Source organism: Rhipicephalus sanguineus, chromosome 3 (genome assembly GCF_013339695.2).
Source record: "Rhipicephalus sanguineus isolate Rsan-2018 chromosome 3, BIME_Rsan_1.4, whole genome shotgun sequence".
NCBI classification, from domain to species: domain Eukaryota; kingdom Metazoa; phylum Arthropoda; class Arachnida; order Ixodida; family Ixodidae; genus Rhipicephalus; species Rhipicephalus sanguineus.
In genome coordinates this window covers 125,092,048-125,113,349 of record NC_051178.1, presented here as the reverse complement: position 1 = coordinate 125,113,349, position 21,302 = coordinate 125,092,048, and the positions used below count along the sequence as shown (strand labels likewise).

Below are 21,302 nucleotides of genomic sequence, written 5' to 3'. Positions count from 1 at the left end.
GGCAGCGCACTACTAGATGAACTGCCCATAAGACATTTTTCGCGCAAATAAGGAAGGAGAGATAGAAATGGTAAGAACGAGAGAAGAAGACAGCGCACCGGTCCTCTTCACTCGTTATTTGCGCAAAATATGCCTCATGTGGATTACTAACTGAGTCGCCCAATATCGAATCTTATTCCGAGCTTCTCCTAGTATTCGTATCTACACATGACGATACACAAACACCGGTCTGCTGACTGCTGAAGGCGTTAATTTCTGTATAAGCTGCGGCGTTTCACCGGAGTAAATACAATTATAACGAAAAGGAGCGCTGACACTGAGTACGGCCACAAAGCGATTAACGCTTATCGAAACGGGCAGAAAATTAATTTATCACGGTAATTCTCGTTCATCGCCCCGCTAACAGTGACGTCAAACTGACTTTTGATGCGCCTGTCCTAGCTCTTCGACTTCAAAAGAAGCTTCATCTATAGCTGTAGCCACGACCAAGCTGGTACCGTATAGTAATAAGCTAGGAACACGAGCGCACTGCAGGCATCTCACGTTATCAACACCACTCGTAGTAAATAAACGGCTTTTAGCGGAGCACGCGCTTCGCAAGCGCACGAGGCACGCGCAGGTGTAGAGCTCTAGCACCCGTCAAAACCTGAAACTGGGCGCTGCCGCTGATATGAGAAAAAAAAAAAAAAACGAAGACTGCGCCATGCATTCGGTCAACCTCGACGACGACAAATTGCGTGCGCTATGGGGGACATTATCGGTGGCTCATCAATCGTACTCTATAGCTGAAAGGCCCACCGAAAAAGCGCGGCTTCACCAATACGAAACCTGGCCGCTGCGCGGATTTCGCGCGCCGCGCTTCGATTGACCAGCGAGGAGGAAGAGGAAGGGCCGGAGAAGAGCGGAGAGGGTGAGCGCTGTGGGGAGAGTGTCCCTCGGCGCGGCAGCGGCGGCGGCTAGCGAAGCGGGCTTGACGGCACTGCAGCAAGCCGCGGGTTCTGTCAAAGATGGCGGAGGGCGATGCGTCGGTCGGCGGAAATGCGGACCTGGGTGAGATCGACCTCACGTGGATGGACAAGCTGCGGAAGATGGTCTCCAGCGACGCCGAATGGGAGGCCATCATCCTGAAGAAGATGGAGGAGAAGAGGAACAGAGGTGACGCTCGATTTTTTTTCACGCCGCTTTGGACTCGGGGCTCGCGTCTGTGGCTTGCGCGTATTGCGGTGTGGCGGGTGGGGGAAGGGATGAGTTGTTGGAGTGAGGTTAGCTAAGCGCTGCATTTTTTTTTTTCTGAGCTCTATACTTTCGTGAGTCGATCGTGTATCCGCGTAAGCTGCCTCCAAGATCGAGATGGCATGCCTTGAATGGGCGTGCACTGTCCCTGTTGTTAAAACGGGAGCGCGTGACGGTAAATGAGAGAGCAAACGAAAGCGAAGCAAGCGAGTCGCCACTCCCCCATTTGTCACCTACTGGGACGACAAGACGTACCGCGGTCGAAAGCAGAGCGAGCAAGATTTGTCGCGCAATTCCGTTCTGATATGACCACTGTCTTCTTTAATAGACGCTTGATTAATGCCCCGTGGCGCCACGTTCGCTATTGCAGTAAGCGCGAATGGTGCCAGTCTTACCACTGAAGCATACAATTTCTAACGCATAGGCTAATTTTATCTGCGTTGCGTGAAGTTAGAATGACAATAGACGATATGCCTGTAATCTGTGCCGCATTTCGTCGGTGCGTGCGGCTTATCGCACTTATCACGCGTCTGTTTTCGTGGAAATCTAGACACCTAATATTTCTTTCAATACACGCTGCAGCGCAGAGCCATTACACCGAGAGGGTGGAAATGTGGGCTGCAACAACGCCAACGCGTTCTTAATCAAGCGCTTTTGTTTTGTGCAGCTACTGCTTTCGAGAATCGAATCAGTTGCTTTTTTTAATTGTCTCGATAATCTCCCTTTCGGTTCATAGCACGCCACGGTTCTGAATCGGTAGAAGCCGGATACAAACCACGTCATTTTACCAGCCGACCTTGGAACGCGTGATTTTGCGGGCGCCAGTTCTACCCGATTCCAGAATCCCTCGAAGTACGTCTAGATTCTGCTGCGTCATTCGTCTGCAAGTGTGAACGTCACCGACTCTGTTCTTCCGGGGAAAAAAAGAAAAAAAGTGATTGCGAAGAGTTTCGCTACCTAAAGTGTTCTGCAAGACATCGTGAGGAGCCGAACGAGGGTTAACCGAAAGCATTGCAAATTGCATAGCTTCCTTTCTGATAAGGAATTGCGTCACACTGAACCTTGTAATGAAAGCGTTCCAAGTGCAGAGTCATGGCTGGCCTACATTTTGTCACAGAGTCGGCGTTCGCAGCAGCAATATTCTGTATAAGCCACCGCCCTCCAACGCACGCCTGCTTGATCGGCGTTTGTTGTTAGTGGCCCTGCGTGCACAGAATTCATAAAACGGCGCAACGCACGCCTCGAGGCAGCTCGTAATCTGTCCGTTTGTCATTCGTACGAATGTCGTCCGCCTCGGTGGTACAGTGGTTACGGTGCTCGCCTGCTGACCGAAGGTCGTGGGTTCGATCTCGGCCGCGACGGTCACATTTCGACGGTTGCGAAATGGTAGAGGCCCGTGCACTCTGCTGTGTCATGTTAGAGAACACCAGATAGTCGAAATTTTCGGAGCCCTCCACTATACAGCGTGTCTCATATCGTGGTTTTGGCACGTAAAACCCTAGATATTATAGTGTATTTATATCATTCGTACGAATGTCGACGGAAAGCCATCGAGGAGATTCAGGGCGTGTTAACTTTGCCGAAGAACGCCGTATGCGTGAAGTCAGCGTTTAGTGCTCGTCACAATGTATACCGCAGATGCTCGATATATATGCGCACGTCCTCTATTTGTTCTTTTTCTTTTGTTCCTTTTTCTTTTGTCCCTTCCTTGGGAGATGTATAGCATGCTGAAGCGGGCGTGTTGATGCTTCTTTTGTTTTCATCTATATCTTGAGATCGATCAGCAAAGGTTACGGAGGAACATGAGTCAGCGGGCTTACCAGTGAAGTGAAAATAGTCGGAATCGCGCTCTTAGGAGTGTTCATTGTTAAGGAAGGCAACGATTCTTGTGTAGTTCGATCATGCACGGACAGTAATACCAAAACGCAAAGCACGAAAAGGGAAACGCGAAGCTGCCGCCATATACTTTCAAGAGTCTCTTTCCTGAGGACTGTTTTCTGTCAGGCAACGAAATCAGTGTGTGCTGCTGCGCTTGCATTCGCCGTCTGGTGATTATCGGGCGAGGCCACGGGTTTCAGTTTACCGGCGAAGACAGCTTATATGCGACGAAATGCGCGCTGTCGCCGGGCTGGCTTGAATCTCGGAGCCAGGGCTTAAAGTCAGGGGGGGCCCGGGGGGGCCCGGCCCCCTCTCCATTTTTCAAGGAGGGGCCCGGCCCCCCCTCGGCAGTCCGACGGAGGCACTGCGGCACCCATTTGACAAATGTTGGAGTTGAATTTTTTGGCAGTAGTGCTTTGTGCGGGGAGATAATACTCTGCAATTTTCCGAATAATGATTTAATCGCGAATGTTTCGTTGACGGGATGTTAGCAAATCAGAAGAAAACAGGTATCGTCGTACTGCTGAATGCAATTCACTAATACACTGAACACCATGGGCAACGCCTCTTGAAACCATGGGTCACCACAATGTTCGACAGAGCGTCTTGGCACAGCATACTGTTTCATGAGGCACCTGAGTGTGAAGCTACCTGCTCGTGAATCATGTAATGGTTCACCTTGGTCTCTTTACTTTGCCACTCAGTTTTCATTCTTTTATTGTGCATGACAAGTCTGCTGTAATTGCAAAGACGCATGTATTTTGCTTACTTTATTAGGCAAGTGGTAGTGAAAATAAAATGTAGCATTGATGTGCCTGTGGTTCTGAATCCAGTGAGTCAACTAATGTTACTCACTTTGAGCTCTCGTATGTTTAAGCCGTCACATTCCGAGTTATTTTTGAAAAATCGCTCCCAAAATAATTTATTTTAATGCGTGAATGGATTGACACGTTCAATACATGCCCGGAATACAATCGGAGTAATATATGTATTTGTATAGCATTCATAAGCATTTGTTCAGTTCTAGAGACAGTTGGCTTCACTGCACTGTGATCATTGCAAACACCTCTCTTAACGCTTAATCTATAGCATATATATATATATATATATATATATATATATATATATATATATATATATATATATATATATATATATATATATATATATATATATATATATATATATATATATATATATATATATATATATATATATATATATATATATATAGTGTAATCTCGTTGTTACGATTCTGCATAATATGTTTCTCAGCCTAATACGTTTTTGTTTTTATTCCCGGCCAACATACATTGGAAATAATGCATTTTCATAGGTTTAATACTATCACATTTGTGCCCAGAATTTGATAATACTACCGCGAAAGTATATATATATATATATATATATATATATATATATATATATATATATATATATATATATATATATATATATATATATATATATATATATATATAATATTGCCGCTTTATGAGGGCCCCCCCTCCAATGAAGGAAGACTTTAAGCCCTGCTCGGAGCCAGCGTACAGGCTCGGATATTTCTGAGACCCGTGCTTTCTGAACATGAGCAGCTGTATAGCCGTTGAAATTCGATGCTACGGCCTTGCAGTTCTCTTTCACTATGAATTGTAGGCTTCTATGCATTTGTTGTTCTTTGCAGTGAAGGCGAGGGACTTACTGGAGAGGTTGCACTTCGCACGCCTTATTTTTTAGTACGCAGCTGTATACAATCGGTAATGAAGGTATGAAGTCTCGACTGTTTCTGCAAGTAAAAAAAAAAGAAAAAGAAAATACGCCGTGGTTTAATCTGAGCAGGCCAAAACGCATCACATGTGTACACGTAGCCTTTTGATGCAAATATTGCGAAAACCGCTAACTCATGCGTCCGTCATCAGGTTAACGTAAACCACCACACTCTGGCTACAAAGAACAAAACTCTGTTCTAGCCAGCCGTAGTGGGTCTCACACCGCGGTGTATACAGTCAAAAGCTGGCAAAGGCCACTCTGACCTCACTCGTCAAGCCACTTAGTGCGCTGCTAAATTGGACCATGCATATCTCTTTCGTATAAACTCGACTTCTCTCCACATTTCACACAGGATACGTGCATGGTTAGACGCCTAATGCGGACGCGTATTAAAGAGTATTAATGAGCACTATTTAAAATCAGTCTGCAGGATTTCAAACATGGCAAACTTGAGCTGCTGCGAACGCTTGAATGCTAGGGCGTTTTCCGCAAAAGTGGGCCGACCCCGTGCATGGATGGTATACGTAGCTTAGCGCTGTTACACGTCAAGAAAAAATAAGCACACCGCGTGTAAACGTTCCTGTCTGACAACCGTGGAATTTGACGGCGGTGCGGGGCCGAATGAAGCGGGCCGATTTGAGGCCACTCAACAACCTCGACACTTAGCAGCATTACGATGGCGCGGTCACGGTGAAATTTTCTCCTACTATACACTCGACTGACTGACCAGTGGTTTGCGATACCACGTGGTCAACAACGCCGTTTGCCGTAGTTCACGTTGGCCACAAAGCCACGCTGCACTGGAGGGTGTTTCTAAACTACCAAACAGGGGCGTATAGCCAGGAAGGAGTGTTTCGGTGTCAGAACACTCTCCAAAATTTTCTGAGCGCTGCATACAAACCCCCACCCCCACCCACACACACACGCACACGCACACACACACACGCACACACACGCACACACACCCTCTCCCCCATCTTTCCATTTAGATATTGCAATAAAAAATGGCTAAGAGTGTTCGGGCGCAGGCTCTGTATCTCTTTAATATTTTTTTTTTTTTTTTACCGGCGATGTAGAACACCCCTCGAAAAATTTCTGGCTGCGCCACTGCTACCAACATTACAGAGAGCACATGTGATGTAAGTATACCTGTCGTGTGAAGAAGCGGCTGCTTTATAATATTGATTACTGAATCTACGGGCTGTCCAATAAACTTAAAAAAATTAAACGAGGCAAAAGTTTCGCTATCGATACTCCTTTTTCAATGCAAATGATCGTATGAAACAACAGGAACCCTCACGCACTGCAGGCGCACGCATAAAGCGAAAAGCATGTACCTCCACGCCTTGTTTTGAATGACGCCGAAGTTTCGTTAAGTTTATGCCCGACGGATGCGATGCGTAGCAGACGCGAAGGTGCTGCGCGAGATAGTTAAGCTTACAATTACTGAATAAGCTGCAGTCAAACACGGAAAAAGTTAAGGGTTTATTTGAAATAGTTTTTACGCACCTGCCGTGGTAGTTTAGCGTCTACAGCGTTGCGCTGCTGAGCTCGAGGGTACGGGTTCGATTACTGGCAAGAGCGTCCAGCTGCGTCCTAAATTCGATGAGGGCCTGAATTCAGAAACGCCTGTGTACATAGATTGAGATGCACGTTAAGGAAATTCGGATGGCTAGAATTGATACGGAGGCCCAAACACGGCGTGTTTGGGCGTCCGTGTATATATATATATATATATATATATATATATACTGCAGTAACAAATGTTTTGTCTGTTTGCATACCCTCCAGCTTATTTGTCAGTGCCCGTTGTGTACCGCGCTTAATCACTGGAAGTTTCTGCGGCTGTTTCGCATACGCTGACCTTCAGCTACGTGGTCGACCGTCTTGCCATTTAATTTAAATGATCGGTGCCATTAAGCGAATAACTGTGGTCTTAACTATATTTTTTATATATCGGCGTGGTAAGCGAATAACTGTGGTCTTAACTATATTTTTTATATATCGGCGTGGTAAGCGAATAACTGTGGTCTTAACTATATTTTTTGTGAATAACGTCGAACTCGCCCTTTTGGTCAATCATCGGGTGACATTCTTCGTGAATAGCACACGTCGGCCGCAATCCATGACGCACTGAATCACGCATTCAATACGTCAATGCAATGCAGTGACCTATGCGAGTTGCACTTTCGAGAATCGTGCGTTGGCGTGAAAGCTGCGCGGGTGCCAGTGTTCGTCCATGTCAACACGATAAGTACGGATAGTTATTCCTTGTAGGTAGGAATCACGCATAAAAGATTCAGGAACACTTGCCCTGTCGGGAAAATGGGAGCAAGCGAAGCTTGTCGTGGGCGTGCCTGACGTGCTATAGCTTTTTCTTTCTTTCTTTCTTTCTTTCTTTCTTTCTTTCTTTCTTTCTTTCTTTCTTTCTTTCTTTCTTTCTTTACTTCTTTCCTTCTTTCTTTCTTTCTTTCTTCTATCTCTTTCTTTCTTTATTTCCTTCTTTCTTCTATCCCTTTCTTTCTTTCTTTCGCATTGTGCAATGCTCCCTCCTAACTGTTTTCTTCCTCCATTCCGGGAATTGTACCGTCATCCACATGCTTAGCAGCGCGACACTCCAGTTGCTACAGGCAACAACGACGGCCATGCGTTCATATCCAGGCCGCAAGGAAATGTGACAACGTAAAAATGACAAGTCACCTCGATGAAAGATCACACTGCCACATCAGAAACGGCTGATCGCCGAGAAGTCCACGATCGAGAGAGCGTGAATTATTGGGAAACGGCGCACCCAAACACGCCTGCGACCGGCGTACCTTCGTGGGCAGCATTTCTGGGCGCTCGCCGGTGCCGCGTTCTTTCGCGTACGACGCCGCCACCGAAATCTGTGAGTTGTAAAGGCTTCGCTTAAAAGAACGCTGTAACCACCATGCCGTGAATTCCTACCAACATTGATCAGCTACTTGTCGTCCGATTTGGCAAGTAACCCGGAATTCTTGCCGTCAAAGGAACCCGCAGACACTGCAGGCTCGCGATTAGTATATAGTATAACACGAAGCAGCGCCGGAGAGTGCATGCGCAAACGCAACGACAAACACTATTCGTCGACGTGCCCTGCATTCAAAGGATAGTGCACAAGTTAAACAATGAAACTTTGGCGATGTGGGTCACAGCACCACGTTTCTCACAGCGTATGTGCTATACGCGTGAGAAATGGGGCACAGAAGGCGCCCCAGACGAAGGAAAAAAAATAACTGTTTTTCGAGTGATCCAGGAAGACAATTAAAAAAAGTCCACTTAAGGCGGTCGATTTTACCATGTTGCTATACTGCAGCTTGTCCGGTTGGAAGCGCGTCGAAAAGTGTTTTGACTAATACACTACATTAATATGTTGTGTGGAGTTGGTGTGATCACATTACCAAATGCACGCCGTTCCGTTGTTCCCCCATTTCCGCTGTGTCTGCGTATAGTTGACGCTATTTATCAATAATGCGATTCAGTTAACCCTTGTTTCAGCGATTAATTACGAAAACTGAGCGCGAACACTGAGCCCACGTGTATTGTGTCTCACTTGAATGAAGTTGCGCTTGGGCGAACGCGTTTTATAGGCCCATCGAGGTGTTGCATCGCACGAGGCGCGGCACCCTTCCCAACTGCACAGATGGTTGTTCAACAATACCTCCATTATTTAAGAATAGTTTGGTGCTTTATTTTAAGCTTGTTGTTTTGCATGCGCTGACAATTGTTGTTGTAGAACTCATCATTAGAGACCGGATTTTAGGCAAATGCCTATTTTGTTCCTTGCACTCATATCGCGCCATTTTGATATATGAGCATGAATTAGAGGTTAAGAAGGGCTTTTATAGTGTTTTTATAGTGCCTATAAATGCCTATTTTTGGCGTTCGTGCCTAAATGCTTACAAATGCCTATAAATGCCTGTTTTCAAAATTGGCGCTTATATGAACGCTATTTAGCCTCAAGTTTCGCTCCCGGGTGCTGTTTGAGACCGTTATTCATGTTACCGCGTAAGATTGACTGTTGGGAACTAGTCCTCTAGTTCAACCAACCAACAACCGCTAGTAGCAGTGAAGCGGGACACGCCGGCGAGCATTCGCCGCCGCGCTGACATGGCTCGAGCGGTTGGCGAATGAGAAACCGCGGAGAGACGTCAGCGGAAAGGAGAGTGAAGAGCAAAAAAAAAACAAAGAAAAATATGATGTGTACGCAGCTTTTGTTTTGTTTGTAATGTACTTTTTAAGGTGTTCACTGCAGTAGCGTAGCCAGAAATCGTTTTCAGGGGAGGGGGGTACAACCATACTGTTTATATGTTCGTGCATGCGTTTGTATGTGTGCGTGTATTACACACACACGCAAAACTGAAAAATTTAGGGAAGGGGGAGGTTGAACCCCCCCCCCTCGCCTGATTACGCCAATGGTTCACTGCCAGGGGAGAAATTGGCTCTACGCAATTAGACCCGGCCAATAGGAGGAATCCCTCCCTTCTGATCTTTTAGCAATCTGGCTGTCTGCTCCTGCTCTGCACTTCTCAGTCATGCCGAAAAACACCCAGTAGTGTGTTGATTCGACAGTGGACACTTGACTCACTCTGCAGAACACGGGAGTACGAACCATGCGGGACAATGCACGCTATGTTCAAATGTTGGCGCCTTTGTGTCATCTTAAGCAATAACGTTTTCGTTTTCCTGTCGTAGATAGAGGTCGCGCACGTCTTCGTTTGAAATTATTTGCATTTATGTGAAAATTTGTTGTGCCTATATTTACAATTTTGGAAGCCTAAAAAATTGTTTTGCCTGCCTATTTTTGGCGCCTAAAACGAGCTTTTTTAGTGCCTAAAAATCCGGCCTCTACGAGTCATCACTCAAAGGCGCGAGTTAACTACGAGTTAACTGTAAATCGTCTCGCTCATACGAAATCCTGACGAAGTGCGCAGAAGTAAAGACTCATCCAACTACGAAGGGAAGGTCACTCCTCCGCCCATGCAGGTGGCTGCAGCGCTGTCAACAGTCCAGTTATCTGGCAACATTGACGTGTACAATAAGCTTGGTTTATATATACGTCCTTTGGTGGTGTACATTTGGTCTATTGTCGCTCAGAACGACAGAGATTTGAGCTATACTTGGTAGGGGGTCCATGTTGCAAGAAGGTATACTATAAGACGTGCAAACACGGACACGAGGGAAGATAACCAGACAACGTCAGGTGTTGCCTGCATGGTTCTCTTGTGTCCGTACGCTTCACCTTCTATAGTGTTTTGTCAGCCTTATTTAATGCTGTAATACCCACGTTTTGTTAGTACTACAAGCAGCTGCACTGGCATGACCAGGGGAAGCGGGCGGGGGGAGAGGGGTGTTCAACGCCTCCTCCCCCCTAAATTTTCCAATTTTGTATGTGTACACACCCACATACAAACACACGCACGAACATGCATAAAGTGTAGTTCTACCCCCTCACAAAGAAATTTCTGTATACGCCACAGAGCAGCTGAAATGTCTTAGCGTGTCACGCGTTCACTGCTTACTATATATGTCCGTGTATATGCTCCGCTGGAAGGACAAAATAGCGTCAAGTCGCAAATCAGGGTGTTTTTACTAACGCATCATCGTTCTAATCAACTTCATCTCTTCGTTATGAATCCCACAGATAGCGTAACTGAAAGATAAGCGCACAATCATTCTTTTGTCGCCGTTTCCGTCGAAATATAACGAATGCGAAACTCCGCGCCGTTGCGCCGATATTGATTTCCGCTTGCAAACCAATTTACGCTTTGTCTATCCTGTTGCGCGCAGACGATGCGCAGGCTCGGTAATAATTGATGCGAGATATGACCCCGTGGAAAGGAACGCGGACAGATCGATAGACGCCGCTAATAACCTTTATCGCTTAATGCGCTGGTGAACGCGTCGCTTATTCCGAATGCTACAGTTGTGGCGTACGAGTTTTGTATACTGTTAAATCTCCACCTATACACGTGAAAACTCGCTTACAGCGAACAGTTTTCCATCGCCGAACGAATTCTAAATGACGCCTATGCGAGAAGCTTATGATACGACGACGCGGTTCGGTTTATATATAGCATGTAAGACCAGGCGGACAGGAAAGTAAGGCCCTGCATACTTTCTACGTACGAACGTTACGAGCCGCGGTTACATGACAGTGTGTCACAGGCCCGTAGCCCGGGGGGGGCGGTGTTTTTCCGAAAATAATTAATGAAAATAGGTGTTTTTCTCAAATGTTCAAGGCCTTAACCGAGTGCCCCCCCCCCCGAAACATATCCCTTGCTGCGGGCCTGGTGTATCGTATCGAAGCTCTTAGCAATTCACGCGATTATGCGACAGCACTTGTGAAGCACCATTCTGCATGGTTGCGACACGATACAGGAAAGTGATGCACCGCTGCCGCATCCATGCCAACGTGGCTGTACAAAATGGCATGTCAAATGCTCAAAGGATGTTCCAATTTCAACATCATCATCATCATCATCAGCCTGACTACACCCACTGCAGGGCAATGGCATCCCCCATGTTTCGTCAATTAACTCGGTCCTGTGCTTGCTTCGGCCACGTTATCCCCTCAATATTCTTAATCTCATCGGCCCACCTAACTTTCTGTCTCACCCTCGCACGCTCGCCTACTCTTGGAATCCAGTCTGTTACCTTTAATGACCAGTGGTTATGTAACCTTCTCGCTACACTCCCTGCCCATGCCGATTTGCTTTTCTTGATTTCGACTTTAACACCCGTTTGTTCCCTGACCCACTCTACTCTCTTCTAGTTCCTTAAGGTTGCACCTATCATTCTCTAACGCGACAGCGTTAAAGAGCTGGTTTCGCCGAAATTCCGGTGTCAGCGTCGGTGTCGGCGTTGTTGGTTGTGCGCGAAAAAACAGCGTTGTCCCTGACCGAAAAATCGAGAAAGACGCAAGTAAAATAAATAATAAACATGTTTGGTTCGAGCGAGAATCGAACCCAGGCCTTATGCGTGGCAACTAGGTGTTCTACCGCAGGGTGACGCCATTGCTTGAAACAGCTTCCAAAAAAACACTATATATGAATGTTATGTAGTGGGAGGAGTCTCCTTAACGCATGTATGCGTGGCAGAAGCGTAGCATAGCGCCAGGCGTCAAGACATGGGACTTGCGCAACGAGTGGGTGTTTAAAGGTCCACCCATTACAAAGCGCTCAGGCATATTTAATCATCAGCTGCAAAAGCATGAATAAAGTGAGCAGTTGCGTAGGTTCGCGTGCTGCCCTTCGCTGATTCGCAAAAGGAAGAATTATAGTGTAGTGGACACTGCGCAACTGTACTTGCAGTAGGCATTCTAGGATGGTTTGCGCATGTGAACACGTTCATCATGCGCGTGCGAACACGTTCAACTTCGAACTAGTGGCAGATCTCCTGAACTACCTTTAACACTTGGTAGTTTTGGATGGGGAACAACCTACCTCATACAAAACCTTGGACAAAACCTTGGAGCTGTATATTCGTAAGCAATTAAGCCCCGATATAAAGGACACGGTGTGAGGTGTTCGCGCAAGCTGTGGTCTGTTAACTTTTGGTGAAGACTGTGCGCTGCCGCGCAGTCAGCTACGGGTTACTGCGGGTGACAAATTTAGTATGGAACGAGAGGAAGATAATGCTTGTTAAATACGGCCTCTAGCGAATATATGAAGCAGACATTTATCTGCATTATTTTCTGTTGACAAGCCGCTGTCTTATTTGTGTGTAGATGAAGAACAATATCCTCGCGAGGACTTGGTTCGAAGGTCAAGTGCATGCATAGCGCTCGTATCTTATCTACGAACCTGGAAGCGTTTAGCTGCGATTATTGCCTTATAGAATATTATAGGACATAATAGCCTTCCTATCGGCCATTTGTCACCGCACCAGTGCTATAATAATACAATCTTTAATGTTATCTTCCCTGCGCTGCAGGTATGCACCATTGGTGGTTTCCTGTGCAAGCTTCGGGTTTATTGTTTCAAAGAGCTGCTGAAACTGCCGCTATATCTGTGGCTCACAGTGCGCGCAGTCCTCTTGACGCGTATTTCGCTACTGGACCGTGGCTCAACTTTGCGCCGTGACGTCCCAAAGTTGAAGCAATAGTGGATAAGGTGTGGAAATCCCACTGTCACGTACTTCCTCGTTCGAATCGGGCACGTGACCAGCTACGCGGCAACAAGAGAGCCATCAACAGAAAGTTGGCCGTCTTCTCTCATCGCTTTAATAACGCGATAGCGTTAAGCTCGTTTCGCACAAATTCCGGTGTCGACGTCTTGGTTGTGAGCGAAAAATCACCGTTGTCCGTGACCGAAACATCGAGAAAGGTGCAAGTAAAATAAATAATAAAAATGTTTGGTTCGAGTGAGATTCGAACTCAGGCCGTCTATGTGGCAAGCAGCTGTTCTACCACATAGCCACGCTATTTTGCTTGAAACTTCTTCTGAACAAAAAAAAAAAAAAAAACACTATATGTCATGTAGTGGAAGGAGTGTCCTTAACGCATGTAATATTGCGCGGCAGAAGCGTATAATCGCGCCAGGCGTCAAAACACGTGAATTGCGCATCGAGTGGGTGTTTTAAAGGCCCACCCATTACAAAGCGCTCAGACATAATTAATCATCATCAGCTACAAAATCATCGACAAAGTGAGCAGCTGCGTATGTTCGCGTGTTGCCTTACGGACGCGTAGTGGGCCCTTCGCTGATTCGCAAAATAAAGAATTATGACGCATTGGGCACTTAACAAGTGTACTTGCAGTAGGCGTTCTAGGATAGTTTGAAACGGCCAATGTTAAGCGCACAGTCGTTCGTTTCCTCACGGTACGCTTGAGGCATGCACCGAGAACCGAAGCTAGGCTAGCAATTGAGAAGGCGATGCGCACGAGGCCCGATTACGCTATCACGTTCTACTCTTGAACGCGAAGCTCAAGCGTCCTCCAAGTTTTTTCCACTCGAAAACTGTCCGAATATATGAGTCGCATATCCACAATCGATCGCCTTCGTAGGTGATCTCACTTTTGCGTTGACGTAATTCCCAGCGCATTTCCCAGCGTAATTCCCAGAATCTCGCCTATAGAAGGTGTGTCACTTGTTTAAGCAAGTCCTTTACATATACTGAAGAGTCAATATCTGAACCACTTGGGTTCATGTTACTTGAAAGTGCCAGCAATGAGGAGACGCAAGAAAAACACGTGTCGTGTATGTCTGCCTTCTTTCTCGCGTCTCGTCTTTATGCGGGCCTTTTTTTTTTTTTTTTTTGGTCGCGCGATCGAATCCCGGACGCGGCGGCCGCATTTCGACGAAGGCGAAATGCTAGAGGCACGTGTGCTTAGATTTAGGCGCTCGTTAAAGAACGACGAGGTGGTCGAAATTTCCGGAGCCCTCCACTACCGCGTCTGTCATAATCATATCGAGGTTTTGGGACGTAAAAAACGAACAATTAGAATATATATTGCTGGCATTTTAAACCCTTTCAGGCGCCCTATGAAGAACTGTCTGTACATGCGTCGAATCGATTCAACGTTATTTCGAGGTACTCGATATTCTATTGCAACAAAAATAATGTCAAAATGCGTTAATTTATTAGTGTTCTAGTAATTAATTATAATTATATTGTAATTAAATATGTATTTACTGTGAAATCATTCATGTTCCGTTTTTGCATTAATAGCGTCACGTGGTCGTGACATCGACGAAGGCAGCGTCAGCGTGTCCAAGATGAAACTTTTTTATTTGGCCGAACTTGTGGCCGAGAAACGGAAAGTCAGACAACAGCAATACACACTGTACACTGATAGCGGTGAACAGAGCGTCGGCCGTCGATAAAACTGACAAGCAGTGAAGGGCGTCAGCATTTATACATGTGCCGTCGAATATTCCAGCGTTATCGCTGTTTGTCGCGCAAGTTCTAGAATAAGCTCGAGTGTGCGCGTCTTGCGCGCAATCTTAACAAAACGATCTACAATAATCGCGAAGCTTCTCGAACAATGAGGCGCGGTTTGCGCTGAGCGTTGCTGACAGTCTTTGTGGGAGAAAACCGAATATAGCATATAGCAAAAGTGATAATAAGAAACGCACGTGGCAATAGAATGAAATGTTACGCCAAGAAATGTAGTGCAAATTTGTTTTCGGGTTGTCCATTTGGAGCAAACAAAAATTATACTATTGACGGGGCTCGCGGGAAGGGGCACGTCGAACAACTCGTCGAACAGTGTAGTGCCTTCAGCAAACTGATCATATACAACAGCACACTGCAAAATGAAGTTAAATGAATTTATCAATCAGGAGGTTCAATTCATCCAAAGCTCAATGTATCTTGCTCTCTCTTAGCCCATTGTCGTTTACAAACGGCAAAAATAAGTGGTGTGCACAATTGTGTACATAGCGTGTCAAAAGTGTTAAGTAACATATACTGAGTCGAGCAATTGTCCCCCGCGTCATAGAAACGAAAGTTTATTGACTGGGAATTGCGCCCTCTTTTGCTTCGACGATTTGGAGAAAAATGGCGTATCTATAGCATAGCACGGCTACGGTCACGAAACGCTGACCAACGTTGGCGCAACAATATGGGCGCGACGGAGAGAAACTACAAATGAGCGCGCAGTGTGGCTCACAAATTTCAGCGGTGTGTGCGGCCTTCTTATCTCCTTATCGAAATTTCCGGAACCCTCCACTACGACGTCTCTCATAATCGTATCGTAGTTTTGGGACGTAAAACACGAACTCTGATGTGGCGCCGCGGCCGTACACAGCGGTTGAAAAGAATGCCGATAACTCGTTTCATTCATCGAAGCTACTCGACGCACGCAATGATCCTTCGATAAGGACGGAACATGGTTTGAAAGAACTGTCGAATCATGGCGGATCAAGTTACTCGGCATTTACCATATTAAAGCGGACCGTACTCCTGATCATTTAAATCGAAGTCCATGCGCTATGGAGAAGAACGATCCCGGAAATTAAATGCTTGCTTTGCGGCCGACTCTCGCTGTGTGCATTGGTGCTCGTTACACTGGCATAGTCGGGGGAGGTGCTCAAACCCCCTTCTTCCCCCGGAATTTTTCAATTTTGCGTGGGTATATCCACAGTACATGCCTATAGACAAACACACGCACGACCGTACATAAGGGGCGCTTGAATCCCCCCCCCCCCCTTTCCCCTTAAAAAATTTTCTGGCTACTGGCTCGTTAGGTCACCGAAGCTACAAGCGACATCGTGCACTGGCCAGCCCTTGCAGAGGCGTCAGTTACGGGGAGGTGATGAGTAAAGTCTACACAGCGGCATCTCTTAAAACGTATGGACAATGAATTAGGCGCACAGCTTTAATGGTGCCCCACTGTAGTTGTAAAGAAAGCTGCTGCACAGATGGGCCGTTTGCGTTGCGTCAAAGGCCCAAAATAAGTCGTCAGATAGCTGACAGCTGTACATCGACGTATAAGGGCGATAGAAGAGGCTGCTGTTTGTGCCGTTCTCGTCCACACATACACGCGCGGAGAGACGCACAACGCGTGTGCGAGTTTCTGGCACCTGGCAGGTGTTCGCAAATCGCACCACTTGACAGCGAGCTATGAGGCGTTAGTTCATGCTCTTAAAATAAAGCGGAATCTAACGGATCTTCTCTTTTTTCTTTTCTTTCTTCTTCTTCTTCTTCTTCTTTTAAGCGCAATGTCCATAGTGCAACGCTGTCATCAGCGTACTTAAAATGCACTTCGCGGCAAAGACCTATTCCAGATAGCTCCAATTACAATAGACCCGATCGCTATAAGTAAAGAATCGTGCGACAGGAAATTAAGTTCCTTATGAACGGCGTTGTGCTAAAAGCGCAAGAGCTGTAAGAGAGTCTTAGTAACTCGGGGTGTAGTGCTCATCAGAAGCGCGGAAGCTCGTTAAACGAACATTTAAACAAGGCTTTTCACGACGATGGCGACAGCGGCAATATGTTGCCGACATCTGTGAACAGTTGCCTCGTATGGCCGTTATCACTTATTATGCGATATAGTTGGTCACAAGAAGCTGCCGTCACCTGGTGATCTCCGCAGCGTTATTTGCAGTGTCAGGTCGGCACGAAGAAACTCAAAGGGGCTATCGTGTACACTGCACTAAGCGATCTCGTGAAGATTTCCCACTTTGTACCATGCGCAGTACAATGCTGCTTCATTTCAATATAATCCGGTCCAAAACGCGGGCACTGCGATCGGGACGGAAAGACACTTCAGATAACGCGATATTTACAATAAAGTGATCTTCTTCGTAGCGAGGATTTACTGCTATATAAGCCTGTTTTTCGTAGTTAACTCTGGGCTGCGAGGTTCTTTTTCCATCTCCGTGAAAACTGACGGCGTTTCCCGCCCCTTCATTGGCATGTATTATGCCACTTACCATGATCCAATCTCAACATTGCACCACCTGCCAACACGCATTCCTCCTTTTATTGCGATAGTAATTATATGGACACTGTCGGCTGATTTTTGCCGTCGCCGTTGCCGTCATGCCCCGGATATATATATATATATATATATATATATATATATATATATATATATATATATATATATAAAGGCACAAAGAAAAATAAAGAATAAAAAAATTCTGAAGCACCCGACCGGGGATTCGAACCATCGACCCCTCGCTCCCCAGCCCGCTGCATTAGACAACTCAACCATGCCCCATGCATGCGCCGGCGAAATAACAGCGAGCTATTTATATACACCATTTACCGCTGGTGGTAAGCAAATCTCGGAGGAGCTTGAGCGTGTTTCCTGTCACGCAACGCTCCTAATTTTCTTTCATTTTGAAAAGTGCCGCTGAGACGCGCACGACAATGTGGCCCTTTTCTGTACCCGCTTGTGATGTGGAAGAAGGAAAAAACAAAGAACGCCGGGCACACCTTGCATCAGACGCCTCCGTGTGGCGAGAAAGTCGGGGGGTCACTCCACGCGCCGCAGTTTAAAAGAAAAATAAATATCTAAGAGCATCTGGTTCTCCATTGTCGACACTTGCAGCGCGTTCCTCAAGCACGAAGACGTAACAACTATGACAGGCGCTGCAAGTATCGAGCTTTTTCTCGTTCTTCATGTGACATTCCAATTTCTTGCTATCGCATTCACTGCTTCGCCCTTGCGGCGAAACTGTGACTTTTTTTGGAACATCACCTAGCTGTGTTTGATCTTTCATCTGTACTGCCATTTATGTATCTTTTAGTTGCTGGTAGGAGTCATTGAGTTCTTCGTTAGCCTCCACTAGGCTTCGTTCGGCCCAATATATAAGTATAGCAGTAAGGTCGAAGTCTGGGTCAGTTGGTACACGACGCTAAGGCATAAACCGATTGTGTCAGCACTACGCTGAGTGTCAGCATAACGCTAAAGCATAAAGCAATTGCGTCAGCGCTACATTCATTTCATTGATGCAGAAGGAATGTGGGATCCTGTCACTTTCGCGTCAGGATCTCGGTTTTCAAGTAGGCCGCTTTTGTTGTTTGGTATTTTGAACAGCGCATGCTCGTTTGCTTTTCCTGGAAGACGTTGTTTGCTAATAAAGCGCAGTAGCTAGTTCAGTCGTTGTGTGTGGCACTTTTCTCCCTTGTCCGTCGTCTTCTCGACTGGTTTATGCCTTAAAGATAAGTATAGCGGTTGTAGACAAAACTCACACGGCCCCTTATGCATTTGCCTAAGACGACTCGAGAGCGAAAGCCATATTCTTTCTTTCTCAGTAGACTGTATATCGATTCTCGCACCCACTTCCGAGAGCTTCCTGCACCCAACGTGATTTTGCACCGCCTCCTGGATCGGCTAATATGCTCTGGCGGCGTCCCGCGTTACGCGGTGATGAAAGCAACACTTCTTAGGATAGGATGCGATTCTACACAGCACCAATCTCGATGAACAGTTATGGGCTGTCCAACGGGCCAACGACGCGGCGAAGATGCGATCGGCTTTCTGACCCGACGTGGGGGCGGCCCGCTGCTCGCTAACGCTCACCATGAAGGACCACACCACAATAAAGTTTTTCATTCATCCATCCATACGGTAACGGCCAACCTTTGACCAAGCGGCGATGTCACGTGTTGAAGCCAGGTTATGTGACGTCATCATGAAGCCACAAATTTTGTCACATTTGACGTCATGATGACGTCATATGGCGACGTCATCACAGTATGATGATTTCTTGCATCGCTCATCTTGACGCCGACGGTCACTTATCGCGTTTGATGAGGCGCCAAAGGTCTCAAACAGTTACGGACTAAATTCATTTTAGCGATATTGGTAGGCTATAACACTCCTCACGCGCGGAACCGCCATGCCAGACGCGCTGTTATCCCATTTTTACTTTCCAGGGGCGTGTATTTATGTAACGAAGGCCGGAGTGGCGCGCACGGGTGAGCGGCCTCCCGGGGTCCCTTCACAGTGAAGCAGCGAGCAACGTGAAGCGGCGGGCCACGTGGCCGTGACATCAGCGCTCGCTCGCGCGCGTCTGCGTGGAGCACTAAATATAGCGTCGCGTGCCGCTATTCTCTCTCTGTGCACAAACTCGTGACGCCGCGACTCAGCTCAAATTTAGGTGTGGCCACATGCTGGTCGCGTGTGTGTTGCACGAATTCCTTTTATTTCGCTACCACATGCCGCTTTTTTTTTATTTTTCTTTAGGTTCAATTTTGTTTCCTTTGAATGTGATTAGAAAGAAAGCTGTAGCTATGAGCAATGTTACGGAAGCGAGCGATTGAATGCTTCCATAAGGCTAGCGAACACGCACAAAGACTACACGGAAAGACGGACACTGACACAAGACACAAATGCTACACAGAAAGACATGGGACAAGACACTGTGTCTTAATTGTACTGTGTCTTTGTGTATAGTCTTTGTACGTGTTGGCTAGTATTATGGAAACATTTACTCAGTATACCAACTAGCCCAGCTTAATGCATAATAGAGTGAATGAAACGCGACAAAATCCGTAAGCGACCATTCGCGTTATGTTCAGGCAATTTATTAATAATTGTTGGGGTTTTACTCCCAAACCACGACATGATTATGAGAGACGCCGTATAGTGAAGGCCTCAGGAAATTTCGACCACCTGGGGTTTCTCTTCAGGCAATTTCGAAGGCCAGCTTGAGATGAGTGCCGTTGAAAAGGGGTTATAAGTTACACGGATAAATATTATACGACCCATCCTATGGCTCCGTAAAGCAACCTTACTTTTCTAAGCAGGTGCGCTTCCCCGCACACTGTCTGTTATTGCGGTGAAGCCAGCCTTGGCTAACTTTCACAAAGTGCACAAGCGCAGTTCGGGATAGAAGCACCCAACACGCACACTTCTTGAAGCCCGTCGCGAGTGTGCCGTATACACACAAAATGGCCTCAAGGCCCCTAATTTAGAAACATTTTATCTCGGAAGACATCTTCCTGGCGCATTGTCTTGTCACTGCGTGTAGCCCTTGTCAGGCGCACTCCGCCGTGCCCCCGAGCGACGTGTGCCTGCCACAGTGCACAGTTGTCCGTTTGGTTTGTGCAAATAGATAAGTCGTCAAACTAATGCGGCAGCATTGTAGTACAGAAGAGTTACCGGCCTTCACTTGTGATGTCGACGCAAAACTAGACACCGGCTGGGCAATCCCGGAGTCATGACATATGTGTGGACTGACCATGTTATAATGCCACTGCGCGATCTACGTCCCCGAAAAGGTATTGCTGTGACAGCTGCACCAAAAATACCATATACGTGTGTGCAACTGTAGGGACTAAAGTCCCTAGATTTTTCCTTTTTACTGGCCAGGGTGGAAGAGGCAGCAGAGTGGTGTCACGTAGAGAAACAGCACGTGACAGGAGAACCGTCAGCGTGTGTGGCGGGCACGCTCCATTCTTTTACGCATTGCGGTAGCTAAGTAGTACGCATAGGTCGTACGTGTATGTAAAGGGGTATTCACACGAGGGAGAAATCCACGGGGGAACGGAAGGATTGCGGATCACGTGACCACGGCGTCACGGATTAGAGAGTGGGCGCGCGACCCCCCCCCCCCCCCCCGCTTCTCCTCGGGGTACATTTCCCCGACAGGACAAACGATCCCCCGGTGGTGGGGGATATAGCGGAATTTCGGGCTTTTGTTTGGCCACATGGTTGCACTTGCTCCTGCAGAGGGCAGTTGTCTGAGCCCAGGGCGCACGAGACAAAATGGGCAAAGCGTTAGCGCACCCATATAGCCGCTTAAACCTGGCTTGACTTGGTTGAAGCGTTATAAGTAGGTGGCGGCAAAGTAGCTCGGTGGAAATTTTTTAGGCGGCTTAGGTAGTGTGGTTACCGTAGAGTTTCTCACTAACTTGTGGAAAACTCTATGGTGCTTGTTCTCCGTGGTGGATGTTGGTTATGGACCGTGGAGTGTGGTTAGCGAGACCGCCTCTGCCGTGGG

General features: G+C 46.8%; 3 protein-coding genes across 4 annotated transcripts in view; 2 read left to right on the top strand and 1 right to left on the bottom strand.

Annotated features, from left to right (window-relative positions):
- The window catches only part of LOC119387083 (WAS/WASL-interacting protein family member 1), a 259,526-nt gene that overhangs the window by 61,562 nt on the left and 176,662 nt on the right, over window positions 1-21,302 (bottom strand). The window lies entirely within an intron of this gene.
- LOC119387093 (ATP synthase subunit b, mitochondrial) overlaps window positions 1-21,302 on the top strand; it is a 234,185-nt gene that overhangs the window by 77,460 nt on the left and 135,423 nt on the right. The window lies entirely within an intron of this gene.
- The window catches only part of LOC119387089 (uncharacterized), a 30,821-nt gene continuing 10,422 nt past the window's right edge, over window positions 904-21,302 (top strand). Inside the window, exon 1 of the mRNA XM_037654397.2 lies at window positions 904-1,155. Within this exon, the coding sequence (XP_037510325.1) occupies window positions 1,008-1,155 (148 nt within the window). The 5' untranslated portion in view covers window positions 904-1,007. The remainder of the gene's footprint in view (window positions 1,156-21,302) is intronic.